At 50.6% G+C, this 19,858-nt stretch overlaps 4 protein-coding genes across 4 annotated transcripts; 1 reads left to right on the forward strand and 3 right to left on the reverse strand.

The window, feature by feature from the left end:
- Positions 1-1,398: 1,398 nt before the first annotated feature.
- ASPGLDRAFT_160988 (Zn(II)2Cys6 transcription factor) lies at positions 1,399-4,269 on the reverse strand. The gene is made up of 3 exons (XM_022542469.1): positions 3,805-4,269; positions 3,553-3,753; positions 1,399-3,494 (listed from the first exon to the last, which is right to left on the reverse strand). Exons 1-3 carry the CDS (start codon positions 3,944-3,946, stop codon positions 1,771-1,773), a joined length of 2,067 nt encoding a protein of 688 aa, XP_022405679.1. The 5' UTR covers positions 3,947-4,269; the 3' UTR covers positions 1,399-1,770.
- A 3,589-nt stretch (positions 4,270-7,858) lies between these two features.
- Positions 7,859-10,285, forward strand: ASPGLDRAFT_30754 (FAD-dependent oxidoreductase; the record flags this gene model as incomplete). The annotated part of the gene is made up of 5 exons (XM_022543975.1): positions 7,859-8,148; positions 8,209-8,480; positions 8,532-8,902; positions 8,950-9,542; positions 9,598-10,285. 5 exons carry the CDS (start codon positions 7,859-7,861, stop codon positions 10,283-10,285), a joined length of 2,214 nt encoding a protein of 737 aa, XP_022405680.1.
- Positions 10,286-12,475: 2,190 nt separating this feature from the next.
- ASPGLDRAFT_40929 (uncharacterized protein) lies at positions 12,476-12,865 on the reverse strand. The gene has a single exon (XM_022545298.1). It carries the CDS (start codon positions 12,837-12,839, stop codon positions 12,630-12,632), a length of 210 nt encoding a protein of 69 aa, XP_022405681.1. The 5' UTR covers positions 12,840-12,865; the 3' UTR covers positions 12,476-12,629.
- A 1,929-nt stretch (positions 12,866-14,794) lies between these two features.
- Positions 14,795-19,828, reverse strand: ASPGLDRAFT_53746 (uncharacterized protein). Its single transcript, XM_022548043.1, has 5 exons — positions 18,933-19,828; positions 18,823-18,881; positions 16,419-18,754; positions 15,707-16,361; positions 14,795-15,656 (listed from the first exon to the last, which is right to left on the reverse strand). The coding sequence occupies exons 1-5, from the start codon at positions 19,531-19,533 to the stop codon at positions 14,889-14,891; spliced, it is 4,419 nt and encodes a 1,472-aa protein (XP_022405682.1). The 5' UTR covers positions 19,534-19,828; the 3' UTR covers positions 14,795-14,888.
- Positions 19,829-19,858: the final 30 nt, after the last annotated feature.

Consider the following 19,858-nt stretch of genomic DNA (forward strand, 5'->3'; position numbering starts at 1 on the left):
GCCGCGCTTCATCATCTTGTCAGCGAATCCAAGTGCTGGAAATCTTTTGAGGCGTCATCCGGGAACCAAATTGTACCGGCTAAAGTCGGTTATATTACACGGAATAGCAGGATATAGATCGACGGACAGATAACAATGGCTCTTGTCTGCCCAAGGCTTTCCCTAACGGTCAGTAGCGAGGCCTGGATGCAAGCATAGAAGCCTTCCGTATTGACATCATGCATTAAAGCCTTTTGATGAAAGATGTCTTCCCAACCGAAGATCACCATATGTATCTATACTCAATGAAGCTAACATAACTTTAGCAAACAGCGCATACCTCGGGAGTCTGAAAGCCATCAGTTCTAGTTCGATGGGTTTCGAACGTGCATCCGCAGAGCTACACATGCAAGCCGAAAAATAATCCGCTCCCGCGTTATGTATAGAAGTTTGTGTCCAATGCATAAATAGTACATCGACTGGTACTGCACTTTATTAGACTCTCGTTATGAACTGTCCGATATTGCAACTTGACGCACAGTGATACGAACACCCATGCGAGGCGCATCTCACAGCCCTGGTCTCCAGGCGTATAACTTTCACCCAGTATGGGTGACCGGGCCATCCCCAGCGTTGATGTTCTTCTACCGACAAGTGGAAACGATACGCACTTTACCATTATCTTTCCGGTACCCTGGGTCATCACAAATGGACCTGAATAGACAGCACTACTCGGAAAGCTCTTTGGTGAGCCAAATGATCAATTCATCTGGTTACGTCTTTGCCATCATGGTTGCTTGTTTCCTGCTATACCTTTTACGGTATACTATGCAGGAAAGTGGGACTTGGTCTCCGTGAACCGATGTCAAGTGGATTCTGGGCCACTTGGAGTTTAAACGGTTATCCCAAAAAACTAATCAAAATGACAGCTTTTTTGTCTGTCCAACTTGGTCTGCACAGGGTAAATGCGCCTGCTTGTATTATTTGTTTTGATTTTTGTTTTTTCAAGACCAGTGTCGATGGAAACTAGGATGATAACCTCCTCAGATCCGAGTGATTTAGACTCGTTGGTTATCGCGCGATTTATTCATACCGAGAATCAGATAAGAACCAGACGGTTGATGGGGTCTGCTGGAATTGAAATCAACTGACGGAGCTATAAGGGATGTGATGTGATGTGATATCAAGCTATGTTGAGAACATTTAATACTGTGGATAATCAACGATTATCACGGGGGGGAGGGAACATAGGAGAGCCTGAATAGCTCTACTAAACCGGACCTTGAAATGAAGATCTACTCCTATGTACGTATACGGACCACTAGAGTGTTTAATTTGCTTTGTTACTTTCAACGGGATAATGCTTGCCGATGTTGATACTTTTATCGTAGTACGGTTGCAAACCAACCAAAAAGAACTAGACGGAATCAATATCCATTCCACTTCCACTACTTCTACCTCTACCTCTACCTCTACCTCTACCTCTACCTAACAATCATAAACTAGAACATGCATATGGGTTATCAAAAGCCATCGAACAAGATAAAATCATCATCGTAATCAAAACATCACATCAAACACCATGACTCCTCCGCAAGTATAACAAAATGGGTATGCGCGAATTGTCTTTCCTGTCCTGCAGAAAAGTAAAAGTAAAAAGATAAAATGCTATGCTCATGCATAAGCAGAGACCAAAGGAAAATGAAAATGTAGAATCGCTTTTCCAACGCCGGTACCGTGAACTCCGTCCGAATTAACCCATGCCACATGCCACATGCCATAATTGGTGGTTTAAATGAGCAAGTATTGCCATCCATTCCGCTGCATAACATCCCTGAAGCTAACTGTCTGCTTTGGTACAGCCATCAAAGGCGCGTGCTCCGGCGAGACAGAACGCTCCAGTTTCGCCACGGGGCTCGCAGAGCCCGAACCAGAGCCCTCAGACAGATTCGAGTACATCTCCTCGGGCATGTAGACTGGGTCCTCGAGTTCGTCTGCTTGGCGCCAGACCTCCTGCAGTAGACGGTACATGCGACCGAAGCTGCCGAGTTCTGCGTGCTCGCCCAACGAAGCTGCGCGCTGCGCGAGAATGGTGCGGAATTCGCTTCCCTGCGACGAGAACGAGCCGGTAATAAGCAAAGGCCAGACGAGCGAGCGGTCGTAGCCGGTTGGTCCCGTGGGGATGTAGTTTAGTGCATCGATAAATGCGGAGACCAAGTTGACGGTGCTGGGCTGGTTGCGGTCGAAGCCTGGGACGAGACTGCAGAGGTAGATGCGGGCGGCGATGCGGAAGAGGCGGGTCATGTTCTTTGTCAGGACGTCTGGGCGGATGGCGCCCGTGGTCGGGGAGTAAAGGGGCTCGAGGTTTTGATCAGCAGGTTCGGTGAATTCGAGCTGTTGGCCGAGCGCGGAGACGTGCGAGCAGACAGCCATGGAGTCGATGCGGCCGGAGGCTTTGAGGGCGTCGAGACAAGCGATTTCGGAGATCAGGTACATGACGCGGTCGTCGCAGCCCATGAGCTCGCGGAGGCCGGAGGAAGAGCCGCTGAGGTGCTTGGAGCGGTAGGTGTGGGCGAATTGGGGGGTTGTTCCTTGCATGGTCGAGCCGAGGATGTCGATCCACGCAGCGAGAGTCATGCTGAATGGGGGAGAGGGCATGTAGGGGCTGCCGGCGCTGAGCATCTCTGTTGGCAGACCGAGACGGTTGACCAGGTTCGAGGCTGCTTGGAAGTGATCGGACCAGGGGATGTCAGGGAGGTAGTCGTCTGCGGGTCCGACGGAGCAGTGGAAGAAGATCATGGCGAGAGTTGCGTCGAGGATTTCCTCGTGGTCGACGTCTTGGCCTAGGGCCTGGCAGAGTTGGGAGACGGCTTCGTAGCGGTGGCGCATAATTTCGTGGTCGATCTGCTCTCCAGTAATTCCTACTGTGGTCTTGAGATGGATGGCAGCTACACTGAGACAGCAGTGAAGGTAGCACTTGTTTGTCTCTAGGGCACGGAGGATGGTCTGCGCGCGAGGGTGTCCCTGCTGATGCGCCTCGAGGACAGGGAAGATCAAACGTAGAACATTGTGGATAAAGTGGTCCAAAAGCGGTCGGTCCTGGTCGCTCACGGGAATGTTACTCTGCATGGTTGTGTAGCTCCCAGCCGTGTCCGTGTCGCACAAAGCCGGGTCGATACCCTCAAGGGTTGGGATTTGAGTAAAGCAATCATCCTCGATCCATTCATCCCCAGGGAATGTCGGAAGTGGCGCATCAATCTGAGGAGGAGCAAATGAGCTGAATGTGGATATCGACGAGTCGTGGCGCAATGGGACGTCGTTGATGTATGTTTGTCGCTCCGTCTTGACATCAATCTCGTAGGGGCCGTAGGGACCATATGCGACAGGGTCCATCGTAGCGACAGGCATCTGCGAGGGGCCAAAGAGGTCGTATTGTTCCGACATGATAGGATAGCTAAACTCGTATTCCGGGGGAGTGACAGGCGAAGCGACTAGGTTGCGACGAATAAGCGGATCTATAGATGCTTGTCATTAGCTTGAGCTCCCACAAAGCGACCCAGAGCAAAGAGCTACCTGTCACACTAGCATTCCGCTCGCTCATCTTTGTCTGCTTGATCTTGTTCTTGATCTCCTCCTTTTGGCGTCTCCGGTGCTCAGGATTCCCCCACCAAATCGGGCGCTTGTATTCGCATTGGACGCGGAGGTTGTTGCAGGCACTGCAGGAGGGATGTTTCTCATCGCATTTCTTCCGGCGCAGACGACATGTGAAGCAGCCTGTAGGTCAGCACCGCGCCTTTGAGCAGACACAATTGTTTTCTGACTTACCAGAACGCGATCTTTTGTGCAACCTGTTTTGTCTTTCGGTTCTCTCCATGGGAGTAGAGGGAATCTTTGGCGGAGGGGATTCCGATTCAATCTTCTTGGTGACTCTCGGCTTGGGAGTCGACTTCTTTTTTGTGGCAGGCATTGTGTATGGGAGTGAGTCGCTAAGAGTACAGAGAATAACGAATTAGCTGACCAGCAGCAAAGCAATAAGCAGTGAGCAATGGATGAAGTTGGGTGTATAGTGAGTTGAGAATGGAGAGAAGAGAATGGACCAGCCGGGGACACAAGCTTTAAAAGCAACATGGTGAGTGTTTCTATTTTGGAGGATCGGAGAATTGCGGTGGTGTTCATTTCTCAGGCTGGTCTGTATACAAGCGCGCGGGGTGAGGATGATCCTGGCCGATCGACATGGGTGCTGCCAATCACAGTCCGAGGGTTAATTTGCTATCTTTAGCTGCATTAATTGTCGTCAATTGCGGGATTTTGTCACATGGACTGGCAAACATGTAGTATTCTTTACTACTGTTGATTCTCTCGATATCATACATTCATACATCCATACACTCTACTCTGTACTCTCAGCACCATACACACACTGTAGCTCCGAGTATCTTCACCCGCACTTGTTGACCGACTCAACAAAGCACACACCACACTAGCACTGAATGTGATTGTGATAAGAGACACGCCAAGCTTCCATTCCTACACCCTGATTGGTTCAGTCTCTCAATCTGTCATGCAGACGGGCCGTGCACTAACCTTATCTGGTTAGGTTATTAGGCACTTAACCGCCCAAACAGGATAATTATGGAACATTGTGGCCCTAAAATGGGAATTACTATTCTTATCGGCGGTTAATTAATGCGATTAGACCCTGCGGTGCATTGCATTAGCTTGCATATTATGCACTCGAGTCACATCACTTTCTGTCACTCTACACTGTGAAAGTACATTGTCTAGAGTACCGTCTGTCTTCAATGTTCATACTATATCAATACTAGTTTGTCAATATATAAACTTAACAATACTCAACAATACTCAACAAAATACCAGCATATGGACAAATATCAACATAGCCGAACAATTAATTGTAGAAAATCCCACCAAATCTCTGAATCTCTGACCCGGCCATCACATCACAATCCCGCAGCTATCACATCCCCACCCACCAATCACGGCCCTAAACCCCCCATCACTACAATCTGCACCTCCAGCACAGTCCATTTTAGCGTCTCTCAACCTCTCAATTTTTTTCCCCGGTTATCTGTCAGAATACGACGAATTAGTCAGTTGCAAAATTTACTTCCCAGTCTCACCGCATAATGTTGCACCGTACCTTGCTGACTCGAGCATGGTCGTACATGATTCTGCTACACTGAAAATATTTTTACACCGGGGAGAATACGGGTAAAGTACTCTGTAATCAGGTACGGAGTACATCGTGCGAGTCATTTACGATGTCTATAAAAAAAAAAAGGGGGGGTTGAATCACAGTGACAAATATCGTTCCTTGCAGTTTCTACATGTGCTAGAGTACGGAGTAGATACTCGAATATTAACCGGGATGAGATGCGATACGATACGAATGTCGACTGACTTGACTGACTGCACTAAGTTCCGTCCATTCCGTCGCTAATTTTGTTCCATTAATAGACTTAAACTCTCGCAATTGTCCATAATTAGCAACTTTACCTGCAGGGTTTGGAAAGCATCCATTGGCCGTGATCCTCCCTCAACACCATGCCCTTCTAACAAAGTATCCAAACAGCCGCCAACACCCCAAATAGAACACAACCGCCGAATCCTCGATTTCCAGCCTCGAGGACTCCAGTTCCGTCTCAGATCAACTCCCGGCGCTAACGGGCACCACATGGCAATTGACATCGATAAACAACAGCCTATCAAGCTCAAGCCACGCCAGGGACATGACTTGTTGCCCGGAACCTACCGACTGGGCTAATGCAGTGGATGGTTTTCGAAGACGCGGGGAAGAACCTTCGAGGTATTGGTTGCTATCTTTATCTATGTGGGTTGGGGTTTGGCGCTGTTGTACCTGGTTTGGGGTCATGGCTAAGAATGACGTAGGAATTGGAGATGGTTTCGAGGTTGCGGTCTGTATTAATGACCGTTGGATAGAAGCGTGGCTTGGCTTGAGTTCGAATGGGCCTTGGTTATCCCTACCAACACCGCAGCTAGGCACCGTTGGAAGCCATGTTTGCTAACTCGAGGCCCCTCGTGATGGATGGGTGTTATTCCGTATAGCACGCCTTCCGGGTCCGTTTCAAATTCGACCAGGCCACCAACCCCCCAAAATGTTCGAGACGTTGGAGAAAGACATGTTTGTTAAATCAATCCCCCTCACGATACAGGATGGACGAGCCCTCTTCACGAGACCTTTCAGGGTTCATTCATTGTCGACAACACCGCACCAGACATTTGCTAGCTTAACACCCCTCTTCAATCCTGTCCGTATACAAGGTCATCCACAGTGTTCTATCATAGACGCCATGGCCACCAAGAGGTAGCAACATGGATCCGCCTTGATCAATGTCGTCATCGAATTCAATTCCAAATGGACTCGTGACTACGGCACAGAGGGTTGATCTAGCAAACACATCTTTCTAATATCTAGCCGATGTTGGGCGGCTTGGTTTAACTTCAAGTCAACCCTGGTCTCTCTATACAGACCAAGACTCATCAACCCTGGATATCTAAAGAAATTGGGTTTCAACAATAGGCTCAACATATATCCCTCGTGATATCAATGTCATCATCCAGTTCAATTCGGAATGGACTCCCTTCTGGGATAGAGGGCTTCTGATCTAGTAAACATATTTTGTCTCCGGGGTCTCGCGATGATGTTGGTAGCAACAGGCGTTTTCCGAGGTGGTGTGTTATACTCATCGAGAGACCACAGCATTCCTGGCGTCAGACTCCATATAATGGGTAGTATAAATTACCGCAGCGAGGCTCTCCCCCATTCCATCCTCGCATGTTGCTTCCCCGCTCTCCTTGAGTCATATCCATGCTTGTTTGCGAGCACGTTACAGGGTTGTAGACGGTCCAGGTGACTTTATTGACATGGTTCGACACGGACAAACATTGACTGGCATTATAGAACACGGCGACAGCGATGGAGTTTTCATCCTTCGTCCGCCTCGGTGTCTACGAGGATAATCGTCACCTGGTCATACAGCATTGGCGTGATTGTGACCGCAAAGATAGCGACAAACGTATGCTGTAAGAAGGCAGGATATCACCGCCTCCTCCCTCGGTCCTTCTAGGGATGGCGTAGCAGCTCGTCCCTATACCCTGAACTGTGATGAGGAGCTCCAGGACATCCCTCTGTATTCACTGACCCCAGCGGCATTTCTCTGTAATATTAGATCCTAGAACCTATTGCTCTCTTCGCTTCAGTCTTCGGCCATGGAGGCTCAATGCGAAAATATGAGCAGTTAGAATGATACCATAAAGCCTCACATGTCGTAGGTGTTGCTGGTTTCACGTAGTGTCTGTCCAACAACTACTGTCGGCGACTTACTGTCCTCCGTCATCAACACGCTTATTTCCCTCATCCTCAACCAATCCAGTTTGGTGGGGAAAATGGCACCATTCAATACGCCTCAACAGTCTTATTGGCAATTATACATCGGTCGCGATAAACCACCTGTCGATAGACCTATATCAATGACATTCTTGCTCGGCGAATCGGCGAATCGGCGAATCGGGCAGTTTTCACCCCCGGCACCCGGTCCACGGATCAGATATTCTCCTTTCCGCCCAACTTTCCCCGATGACTAATCGAGTATGTCCTAGGGCACAGCCAACAAAGAAGACAAAGAAAGCTCTCCAGGGGGCTCGCAAGCAGCATAACCGGCATATACACGGGGCAGTGTCATCAATAATTTATAATCTCACAGTCAAGCATGTGTGGGACACTCGGGATAATAATCGCATTGTGGAACCAGCTGCTGAAGCCTGGATATATATAAACCCAGCTACGTCCGCGGATGGTGACAGTGCATACGCAGAATTGCATCAAGATCCGTTCACCATGTCTTTCAAGATTATCATTATCGGGGGGAGTGTTGCGGGTTTGACGCTGGCAAATATACTCGAGAGATATGGTATTGAGTATGTTTTGCTTGAGAAGTATCGATGCATTGCGCCTCAGTTGGGGGCGAGTCTTGGTCTTTTGCCGTATGGGAGCCAGGTTCTTGATCAATTGGGTGTTAATGAGGCGGTTCAAGCTATGTGCGAGAGGGTGGAATCGATGCACTATTATGATTCGGATGGGGTGAAGCTTGGTGGTCATGATACGTTTGGGGAGATGCTTTTGAAACTGTGAGTGATTGCGTCTTATCTACCTGCAACTATATGTAGCGGAACTGACCTTGACTATAGAACCGGATACCAATTCAACTTTCTGGATCGTCGGGAGCTTGTTCAAGCCTTGTATGACAATCTCCAGGACAAGTCAAAGGTCCACGTCTCCAAGGGGCTCTTGAACATCGACCACCTGGATACCGGGGTAACAGTCACTGCTGAAGACGGCACCACCTTCGCCGGAGACATCCTCGTCGGCGCAGATGGAGTCCACAGCCAAACAAGAAAAGAAATGTGGAGGATCGCAGACTCAGAGGTCCCAGACTACGGAACGCAGCAGATGGCAAAATGTGGGTTGCACAATCAACACTTATCCCACGATGCCTATTGACTCAATCCAGCAATGACCTGCTCGTACAAATGTATGTTCGGCATCTCAGACCGTCCCGAAGGTGTTCCTGATGGCCGCGGATACAAAACCTACCACAAAAACCGCTCTTATCTCTATCAAGCCGGTCGTGGTGGGAAATTGTACTTTTTCGCGTTCTCCAAGAACCCTGAAGTTACTATCGACAAGGATATCCTCCGGTATACCGCTGAGGATGAAAAAGCTTTGGTGGATGTGCAGAGGGATGATGCTCTCTTCCCGGGTCTTACTTTCGGGGATCTTTATCGGAAACATCGGGCTGCGGTTCTTGTCCCATTGCAGGAGTATGTGTTGGAGAAGTGCTTTTATAGGCGTGTTGTTTTGATTGGCGATTCTTTTCATAAGGTAAGGTTACTGTTCTGAGTTATAGCAGCAGCAGCTAATGAGTCTAGATGAACCCTCTCACCGGCCAAGGAGGAAACTCAGCCATCGAAGACGCAGCACTACTTGGAGACCTGCTAAAAGAAGCCCTGGACAACAGCCCGCGTCCAGCAAACGAGACGATCCACGCAAAACTCGCCTACTTTCAAGAGGAGCGCAAGCCCCGCACCAAAATACTGGTAGACGGTGCGCATGCGCTGCAACGTCTCGAGGCCCTCGAGAACCCATTTCTGGAGTTCCTACAGAAAAAGGTAATAGCTAAAACAGAAGTTGATCAGTTGGCTGCTGTAATGGCCGCAACACATTGTCCGGGACATACTTTGAAGTATCTACCGAAGCCGTCGCGGGAGGGAGTCGTGGCTCGGGATGTTGAGGTGGTTGCGAGGCCGAGGGACCGGTCGTCTGTCGCGACGGCGTTTTGGATTATTCTCGTTCTTCTTGTCGCTGGGGTGTCGATCGTCCTTGGACAGTCTGTCAGCATGGGGACTGCGACTGTCCTCCGTGATTCTCTCTTGGATTACACGCTTGTCACCGCGATGGGCATCAATGCACTATGGACAATTGAATCCCACCGTCCAGGACTCGCAGGAGAATACCTATGCAGGTACGTATCCCACCATCCATACCATACCATCACCATCAAACACTAACAACCCCAGCCCCATCCCCTACATCCTCGCCTCCACAGCCTTCGGCTGGCACCTAATCACACCAATTTACTTCGCCATTTACATCCACCTCAGCCAATCCCGACCCTTCTACTATCCTAATCCGCGAGCGATTGACCTCCGAGCTGCCGAGTTCCTTCCCACGGGGCTATTGATCACGTACATTGTGCTTGCACTCTTGGTGCTCCAGAATACAGCACCGATTGAAATACGAGGGTGGATCCTTTCGCTTGTTCAACTCGGTCTACCGATTTTGGTCTCGCTTGGACAGAGGATGTCGACGAGGGAGCCGCCTAGTTCTAATTTTGCGGAGGCGTTGTATGGGACGAGAGATATGCCTTATTTATGCCGGTTTTATAACTTGGGGATTTTTGCTACGAGCACGTTTCATATCGTCATCGCTAGTCGGGTATTCCCACACATCTCGGATGCCGGAGTCCTGAAAGAAATGGTCCTCTCATCCGAAGGTGTGCAATTGGGATGTCTCATCGCCGCAATTCTGATCTGGTGCATCTTTACGATCTGGGACTTGCGCCGCACGAACGTCCTTCAGACCCCTCTTTTCCTTGCCGTTCTTGCCGTCCTCTTGGGAAGTGCCTGTTTTGGACCGGCTGCTACGTTGATTGGATTGTGGGAATGGCGCGAAGGTGCATTGGAACGGTCTCGCGCGAGGAAGTAGGAATTTCGATTCCTGTATGTTGTTAGGAGGTATATTATGTATATTGAGGAGCTATGATACAATCAATAGATCATTTGTTACTGTCACTGTCACTATGGATTGCTCATGCTCAGCTACACATCCATCACAACTCTGCGTATTCACCATATACTGATCCAAAGCAGACTTCTCAGCTAATTACGCTTGGATGTCATCTATGCCATGTACAAGGTTCGTATGCTCGTCTTATAGACCGGCATATCTAAGTCTAGTAGACGATAGCTGTGAAGCAGAGGACGCTTAGATTTGCAAATCTTTAGTTCATTTTGCGTTATATGACGTGTCTGTGCATGCGAGGAAAATGCCTCTTCGGGTTCAGCTTGAGCGCAGCAGGCCGGCTCGAGTGGTACAGTGCGGACTATTTGATGGTCAAGGAGTAGTGTGTGTGTGCTATTATTATTATTATTATTATTATTATTCATACTCGCGTCTGTCAGCCCTGGGTCAGGTGGCGTGCTCGGGGGCCAGCTTGGTTCGTACAATAGAGGAGAATATGCCGTACATCCTGTCGGCCACGGCCGCAGGAGCAGTCAGTTGACTCCATAGTGCCAAAGGTGCCGAGATAGCTGGCTAACGCGATTTTCCCAATTTGCATCTGAATGAGAACTGACGTTGCAGCCCTTCGCAGACCCTGATATAGCAGCATTAGTGCCTTTGAGGGCTCCCTCCACAGTCGGCGGAGGGAGCTTTCCCATGGGCATTAGTAGCCCATTCGGCCCTCCAGGCCTCAATCGCCCCCGTACGAAGAACTAGCCGGGTGCTGGCCATGAGGACTGGCTCCTCTGTGCTGTCAGGGGCCGGGGAGCCAGCGGCGCCCTTAGCGAGAGTATCAGCGCGTTCATTGCCAGACACCCTCATGGCCAGGAAGCCACTGCAGTCGTATGCTCCACCCACATCCCCGTAGTTGAGCAGCTAGCTGGGAGATCTGGCGTAGGATATACTGACCAGAGGACCTTCCAGGGGCCGCGCATGCCCGTATCGCTGACGCTGCCTGGTTGTCTGAAAATAGTTCCTGTGTGTGCGTGGCCAGGGCGCCGGGTCACCGGGTCCATTGACCCATGTATCTGGGCGAGCGCCATTTCTATACCCCGCAGTTCCGCCGCATATACTGTATGGGTGGTTAAGGAGCCTATGCGGGCTGCCTGGCGCCTCAGTGTTGACACCACTACCGCGCCAACCCCTTGTTCCGTCAGGCTGCTATCTGTATAGGCAATGACAGTGGCACCGTCGCGTAGTGTGGCTTGGTGAGCTGCCAGGGCGGCCTCCTGGGTTTCTGCCATACAGGGCTTCAAATCTGACTGCCATGAGGGAATCACATACGGGTATATGGCTTCTAACCTACCTGCAGCCAAAACCCGCCGTCCCCAGCACTCCAGCGGTGATGTCAGGGGGTCTGTCACGGGCTCGGAATAGAAGATAATAACGAACTGAATTCCTATCTTGACTATTGTAGCCATCAACGAGAATATCGAATCTGGGAAGGAAAAAGGAGAGGAAATCTATCTGGCGAGTGCAGTCTCTATATAAGCCTTTGTGCGATGCGGCTTGAGCCCTTGTTTGTCCATATTGCTTGTATGGCATCTTTTGGCATGTTGACACTGTTTGCCTGGTCGTTGAGCCGTCACAGGGTCATGATCTGGACCGGCTGTCCACCGCATACGCCGTTCCCGCGCATTCCTTGGCGCTCGCCGCTGACCAGATTGGCGTATCTCCTCAAGGGTTGTTATAAGGGGTGAGGTGGCCACTCGCAGGTATGACTCCTTAGCGGTTTGTTCCATTGCAATTATAGGGGGAGGGATGTTGAGGCAGATCTCCAGGGCGGCCTGGGAGGTCGTCCTGAAGGCGCCGGCGATTCGGTACAATGCCTGATATTGGATAGACTCTAGTGTCTTCCTTGCCGCGGTTTCTGCTGCCTTGAAGCCCCATCCGGCCTGTATGAACCAGGTGGAGTTGGCAAAGGTGATCTGTGGCTAGAGGACAGCTGTATACATTCAGCGGAGGTGTGCCAAGGTGATACCCCAAGTTGAGCACTTGAGCCTGCTATAGAGTAGAGAGCTGCAGTCATCTCCGCAGCCTTAACCTGGCAGTGCTCAATCTGCTTGATGCCAGTGAGGTGCTGGTCTAGCTGGATGCTGAGGTAATGGAGGACTGGCACTGGCTTGATCTCCACCCCTTGCACCCTGACTAGGACCTCAGTTGAGTCATCTGGTTTTGGAACCCCTCAGAGGTTCCGCCAGAAGTGTATTAGGCCATATTTGGCAGGGGCGAATTGTGAGGTATGTTGGGCCTCCCATTGTTCAGCTATTCATTGTATCCATTCTAAGCATTGGCAGTTGGTTGTAGCAGACCGGCTCCAGACCAGTATACAGATGTCATCAATATATCCTGTGACCATGACTCGTCCGGGGTATGCAGCATGTATTCGATCAATCAAGTCTGCGTTATAGAACAAATAGAGAATTGGAAAGAGAGGTGGGCCCTGGGGTATGCCAGTATTGGGGTTGATTTGGCCCATTGCACCTTCCATTAGCACAATCTCTGTGGTACGGTGGTGGAGAAAGCTCGCTATCCAGTTTACAATACCTAGCGGAACCTGACGCTTCCAGAGGTTATGGATCAGCCGTTCATGTGCTGTGTTATCAAAGGCTCCGCTGACATCTAAGGTAAGCAGTGTGGTCACTGATGCCCCAGCACGCCAGGAGGCATGAATTCGCCCCAATAGAAGGTGAATAGCATGTTCACATGACCATCCCTGGCAGCCACCAACGTGGTTCTGCAGCAGGAGGTTGTGGGATTCCACCAGGTAGTTTAAACGAGTCGCGATGGCTGCTTCCAGCGCCTTACCCACTGTGCTGAACAAAGCTATTGGCCTGTATGCTTTAGGGGTTGTGTAGTCAGGTTTGCTAGGCTTCCGCAGCACCACTGTGGTTGACTTTGGAAGTGCTTTGGGCAGTATCCTAGCTGCAGGCAAGCGTTAAATAGGTCAGTGAGATAGGTTAGGAAGGCTGGGAGGGCTAGGGCATGGTGTAATGCTATTTTTGGTATGCCATCAGGGCCAGGGACCTTATTTGGCGCTGCCCGTAGGATGGCCCTGTGGACTTCCTCCTCTGCCATGGCAGGCATCTGTATTGGTTCAGGGTATCTGTGGCCTGAGATGTCTGATAGATCGGCTTCAGGGGGCAGGGGGAGCAGGGTCTCCTGTAGCGCCTATACCTTCCTTTCTGGGGTGTCATATGTTTGGTCCCCTACTTGGAGAATTGGTGTGTATGTTGGTTGGACGGCTCCCTGGCGGCGTGCCCAGTGGGCCAGCTTCCAGAAACCCTCCACTGACTCAGTTGCATCCTCCACGCGGGTGCGGTAGCTACAACGGCCTATTTTGGCGGTTGCCCGGCTTAGTGTATGCTTAGCCTGGCGGAATGCCTCAATATCTTCCCCTTGACCGGGGGCAGCCCAGCGCCGTGTGCGGTTGACATCATTGCATAGTCTCTTTAGCTCTTGGGGGTATTCTGGGTGGGAGTAAGTGTTGACATGAATACTTAATGACTAATTCGGTTGAATAGGTCACCTTGGTACCTTTTTGGGGAAGTTCTCAGCGCCCCGTTTGTGCCAACAGAGCCGTTGGTAGCGCTCCACATCCAGCCAGCAACCTTGGATGGCTCTATTGATGTCAGGTGACTTGCCAGAGCTGCATCCCGGTATGATCTGGCGTGGCCAGAGGGACGGGACGCCGGGGGGGGGGGGGGGGGGGGGGGGGGGGGGGGGGGGGGGGGGGGGGGGGGGGGGGGGGGGGGGGGCTGTTGGTTACTTTAGAGAGCTGCATTGAGTGCTGAAAAGCCTTGATCTCCTCTGCCTGCTTATTGAACATGTCTTGGATCTGTTGGAGAGCCTTGTTCTGGCCAATATGGCCTTCATTACTACCGCTGCCAGCGCGGTCACGCACCTTTGCTGCGAGGTTTTCAACTAAACTCATGAATTGGATGAATAAATCCCTGGGGGGGGGGCATCCCCTGGGCCCTGTCAACAATCTGCTTCAGCTCTACTGTTTCTAAGAGGATGGCAGCTGCGTGGGCGCGTTGATCGTGAGATGCGGCTCCGACCACTCCTTTCTTCTTTGCAACCCCCCATTGTCGGCGAAAAATGGGGAATACAACGTTGAAAGTATTATAAATCGATTCAGAGCGGAGTTAAATACAAGATTCGAGTTTTCCGCAGTACGGGAACCCTCTCAGAAGGTAGGGAGGGTCGCCACTGGGGAGTTGTTTTTGTGTGTGTGCTATGTCAGACTGAAAACGACAGGGAAAGTCCAAAGCTTCTGCGAAAATGAAGTATACTTGGCATGTATGAATTAAAAGATCTCAAAAAAATAGGCTAAAAGATGTATAAAGAAGCGAAATAAAAAGCAAAAAAACAAGCAACAAGAATACTATAAAAAAAAAAAAAAAAAAAAAAAAAAAAAAAAAAAAAAAACACATCTATGTACGGGTATTGGTATAAACGTCTCAAAACTTCAACGCTGTGCAAAACACTCAACCACCCAAGCAAGTAAACCACTCAAGCAATCACTCTATTTCTTCTTCGAGAACTTCTCCTTCAAACCACTCATGTTCCACCGCTTTACCCGGAACAGGTAGTACAGCATCGTAGCTGCAAAGATGTTAAACGCGATGTACGCCCACACAAGGCCGAAGTTCCTCCAGCGCTCGCTGTAGTAAATGTTTGATCCGGCAAGGAATTGGTCTGCGACACTCACGGAGCAGTATCTGCAGTCCGCTGTTGCGTTGGGGTTTTGCAATGTTCCCGGGGCGTAACTCATGTACTCAGCGAGGTATTGTTTGCAGGTCTGGCCGGATGGAGGGTCGAAGAGGGAGACTTCAGCCGCGGAGCATTCGACTACTTTCCCATGGACTTGTGTCGAGGCAATAGCGCTGATCCAGTACGTGAACGGGGAGACGCGGTACATGAAGATCCAGAAACCAGGGAGCGCCGTGGGAGTCTGCATGACACCACAAAAGGTAAGCGACATGGCGAAGATCAGGGTGACGATTGCACTGGCGGTTTCAGTGTCAGGGATGGCGGCAATGGCCATGTGTGCAAAGGTAGAGGCGTAGATGAAGAACTGGATGCAGAGGAGGAGGACGAGGCCTTGTTGGGCGGAGGTCTGGATTCCGACGATGGCGTAGTAGTAGCAGGCCCAAACGAGGATGCCCATAATGATCTGGTAGGGGATTTCGACGACGATGTTGGCGATGAGGAAGGCTTTCCAGGAGTAGGTTTTGCTGGGGCGTTCGCGGACTTCGTAGAGGGATCGTTGGGTTACGAAGAGGGGCATGACCTGGTGTTGTTAGCTTGTCATTGTAAAAGTGAAAGGCAGGATAGACAAACCTGTTGAACCAAAGACGAGAAGATCGTGCAAATCATGAAGACGGAGTAGACAATCGTTTGCAAGCCCTGTAGCGACGTTTTCGCCTGGAAGAAGGAGAAACCGATAAACAGTCCAGACATGATTGCAAGCGCCCACTTCGACATAATGTACGACGGCATACGCCAGTACTGCTGGAAAACACGGTAGGTAACCAGATACAACTGGTACCAGAACGGCATAGCAAACTCTTCATGACTTCTAGCCGCATGATCATCCTCACCGACAGGTGCCTTGTTCTTCTGCTCCTCATGGATACGCTCGATTTCCGCTTCAACTCCTCGGGCTTCCTGACTCCGTTTCCAGACGTCGAACCAGTTTTCTCCTTGTGTGTTTTGGCCGGCGTTCACGATATCGAGCATGAATTCTGCTGGGTTCTCGTCGGATTCACACGTTCGGGCGCCGTTGCTCTCGAAGTAGTCCAGGAGGGTGCGGCAGTCTTCGCCAATTTCGCCAAAGTAGACCGTTTTACCACCGCGAGCGAGGAAGAGGAGTCGATCGAATTGCTGGAAGAGGATGGCGCTGGGCTGGTGGATTGTGCAGAGAACTGCTTGACCGTTGTCTGCCAGCTTCCGCAGGAACGCGCAAATAGCCCAGGAGGATTGAGAATCGAGACCACTGAGCGTTGTTAGTATGTGATGTTGGATAAACATAGAAAGAAAGGAGTATGTTTACCTAGTCGGTTCGTCCAAGAAGAGAAGAAGCTTAGGCTTAGCGGCAAGTTCGACACCAATGGTCAACAGCTTCCGCTGCTCAACATTCAAACCTTCGCCAGGAACACCGACGACAGCTTCCGCAAAGTCACTCATGTTCAACATCCGGATAACCTCCTCCACGTAGTCATACTTCTCTTGAATGGACACGGTCGGAGGCTGCCGTAAACAAGCACTGAACCGAAGCGACTCTCGCACAGTGGCAGTGTCAAGATGCAAATCCTGTTGCTGAACGTAACCAGTCTTCCGTTGGAAACTCTGATCAAGTTCCCGACCGTTGACAAGCATGTCACCAGTGATGACACCCATTGAGGTACGATGCGCCAAAACGTCGAGTAAAGTTGTCTTACCAGCACCACTGACACCCATAAGGGCTGTAAGCGTACCCGGCTTGACCCAACCGTTGACATGGTCCAGAAGTCGTCTAGGCTCTCCCTTGATCGAAATATCGTAGCTCACATCGCGCCAGGTAAAAATATCGGTATGAGCCTGGATCTTTCCGAGTTCGCCTTCATCGGTCCTGGTCGGCTGTCTCGTGGCAACAGGCGCTGCCCCCTTCTCAGGATCCGAAGATCCCTCCTGGTTCGAGCGAAGGTAGTCAGGCTCGCGACCCCGACGGAAGACAAGTGCTTCAGCGGTGCTAGTTGTCGACGAGTTCAATTCCGTAGCGACGAAGTAAATGAACATGAATCCGATGAGGAAGGCGATCAAGATACCGAAGTTGCGCCACACGTGACTGTAACTGTACTCCCAGTTGACCGCGATGTATTCGTCACCGTTAACCGTGCGCTGTCCTGCTTTAGCACCTGAGATCGAGCAAACGAACGAGTTTCCGGACAATGTCGGATAGTTGGGGACAAATTCCGAACAAGTAAAGTTCCGACCGTGAAATTCGTTCGCAATGAGGATTTCGAAGGCGTAATAGATAGGATTGATGTAGTGAATCCATCCAAGCCAAGGATGCATGGAAGGTTCAGGCAAGACAAAACCAGTGTAAACAACGAGTGCGAGGATAAGAATACCTGCCAGACTCATAGCTTGGGAGACCGTCTTCGTGATCGCTGCCAGTGTTCGGAAGACCGCACTCATCACAAACATGACGATGAAGGTAATCAGGAAGTACAGGAAGAATTGTGCTGCTTCCCTCCGAAGATTCGACAAGAAGTACATGATGATGTTGAAGGCCACGGCAATCACAAACTTGATCGGTATATCACTGACAACACCAGCGACCGCTTCCGTAAAAGGATGGTAGAAGGCGTATGAGGCGTGTTTTTCGACAATTGCCCGCTGCGCGTAAAGACTGTTGATTTCCGACATGGCCATGAGAGCATTGAGTAAAACCGCAAAGAAAAGAGTAGCACCCTTGGCCTGGAAACCGGCCGACGCATCTGGAGTACCGTAGAAAACCGAACCGATGATCAAGGCCATGATCATCTGACTTATCACAATTGACGCGGTTGAGGATATGTCGTTCCAAATTCGCTGATACGCCCGTTTGGTGTTGAGCTTGACTTGCATGGGCACGCTGATGAGATAGGGCGAGGCAGGTCGGGTGTGCTTTGCTTGAATCAACTGCTTGCGCTGGCTGAAATCCGAGTCTGTCGCACCTTCCTTGGCCAATGGATATTTCTTCTCGTAAGAGACGACATCCATTTGCATGTTCTGGTATTCGGGAGACGCTTTCCAGTAGGCTTCGAAATCCTCCGGCGTCCGCGGGGCTTGGTTCTCCATGCCAGGGCGCACGCGACGCTCTGACGGGTTGGTGACAGACGTCAAGAAGTCACCAGTCGTTTGTCGAGACGGACACTCCCAACCCTGTCGCTCAAAGAAAGCCTTGGCTTCATTGGCGGGTCCTATATAGATCTGGCGTCCTTCATAGAGAACCATAACCTTGTCGAACAGATTGTAGATACTCTGACTCGCTTGGTAGATTGCCACCGCGTGGGCCGATCCAGTGAGATCCGCAAACAACCGGAGAGATTCGACAAACTTGAGCGCGGTGGCCGAGTCCAGTCCACGAGTGGAGTTATCCCAGGCCGCCAAGGGTGCAGCAGCAAGTGCCATTTCGGCAATACTGACACGCTTGCGCTCTCCTCCTGACACTCCGCGAACGAAATCGTTTCCGACTTTGGTGTTGTATGTGTGTGAGAGCCCGAAAATGGACATCACAACTTGGGTAACGTGCTTGGCGAATTCGTCGCGGGACATGCCTCCAAGACGGCGGGCCGGGGTACGTGTGGCTGCAGCGAACTCGAGGGTTTGTCCGACAGTCAAGTGAGGAAAGTGCTTGTCGACCTGCATTGTGCGACATGTCAGTCAGTATCGGGTTGGCGCCTCGAAAATTAAAGCTTGGGTTGTCATACCTCTTGGTTGTACACGACTTCTCCCTTGAATTCCTTCATCATTTGTTTTTGTGGGACGCCTTTCAATGGTGTTAGCTATAGACGAGAAGAATAAAGCTGAGGAAGCTTACCATTATAATGAACGACGCTCTCGTCATCCAAAGTCAGTCCGTGAAGCTCTCCGCAGAGAGATTTGAGAAAGGTACTGCAACCAGCCCCGGGACGGCCCAGGACAAGCAGCAGCTCGCCACTCTTGAGTGTTCCGTTGAAGTCATGCAGAATACTCTTGGCCGGAGAGTTACGCTCCCGCCAGAGGTTCTTCACTTGCGACGGCAGAGACATCATAGACGCTACGGTACTCTGGAACTGCAGCGCTGCTCCAGAACCCGAAATCGTGAGGTCCTTGAAGACAATCCCAGCATGAGAGGACTCAACACCCTCCCGACTGAAGTCCCGAAGTACTTTGGTCAGGTACTTCCGCAGATCGAACTCCTTCGCAGAAGGATCCAGAACCGGGTCATCTTCGTTCAGGGTCTCCCCGTCTGTTGTCGAGCCGGGGTGGACGTTCTCATGGCGCCGGGATAGATGCGAGGCGATACGGACGATGTTGTCGACTTCCTGGGGATCCATATCCATGTGGGAACGAGTTGCCATGACGGACGACGATGGGCCTGCTGTCTCGCTAGACATGGCAGACTCGGAGTGAAGATCGTCTTCAGTACCGGCACCCATGGTGGTAGCCTAGATACAGGAAGGGAGAGGGGTGATATGGGAAATACTATGTATTTGTCAAGTGTAATGCAAGAAAAAGCAAACAAAGGGCAAACAAAAGTAAAACAGAAAGTGCAGGGAGCCGTCAGAGCGCGGCTTTAAAGAAAGAGACGAGACATCGTTGTTGTCTAGATCTAATAGTAGTCAACGGGTACGGGAACACCGTGGAATCGTCTTGGCCTCGGGTATGATTGGCCCCGGGAGCCTAGTATTATTATAAGTTCATTAATGTCCCAGTTATGCTTGTCTCCACTGGATAAGAATGACTTTCGGTGCATATTAAAAC

Source organism: Aspergillus glaucus (assembly GCF_001890805.1).
Source record: "Aspergillus glaucus CBS 516.65 unplaced genomic scaffold ASPGLscaffold_1, whole genome shotgun sequence".
Lineage (NCBI taxonomy): Eukaryota > Fungi > Ascomycota > Eurotiomycetes > Eurotiales > Aspergillaceae > Aspergillus > Aspergillus glaucus.

Excerpts from the sequence above, each read along its gene's own strand:
- ASPGLDRAFT_160988 (XM_022542469.1), bottom strand. The coding sequence starts at position 3,946 with ATGCCTGCCACAAAAAAGAAGTCGACTCCCAAGCCGAGAGTCACCAAG. Across the intron at positions 3,754-3,804 it reads GCACAAAAGATCGCGTTCTG|GCTGCTTCACATGTCGTCTG; the intron begins GTAAGTCAGAAA and ends GCTGACCTACAG. Across the intron at positions 3,495-3,552 it reads GCGGAATGCTAGTGTGACAG|ATCCGCTTATTCGTCGCAAC; the intron begins GTAGCTCTTTGC and ends AAGCATCTATAG.
- ASPGLDRAFT_40929 (XM_022545298.1), bottom strand. The coding sequence starts at position 12,839 with ATGGGCCAAATCAACCCCAATACTGGCATACCCCAGGGCCCACCTCTC.
- ASPGLDRAFT_53746 (XM_022548043.1), bottom strand. The coding sequence starts at position 19,533 with ATGGGTGCCGGTACTGAAGACGATCTTCACTCCGAGTCTGCCATGTCT. Across the intron at positions 18,882-18,932 it reads GAGCGTCGTTCATTATAATG|GCGTCCCACAAAAACAAATG; the intron begins GTAAGCTTCCTC and ends CACCATTGAAAG. Across the intron at positions 16,362-16,418 it reads TTCTTGGACGAACCGACTAG|TGGTCTCGATTCTCAATCCT; the intron begins GTAAACATACTC and ends AACAACGCTCAG.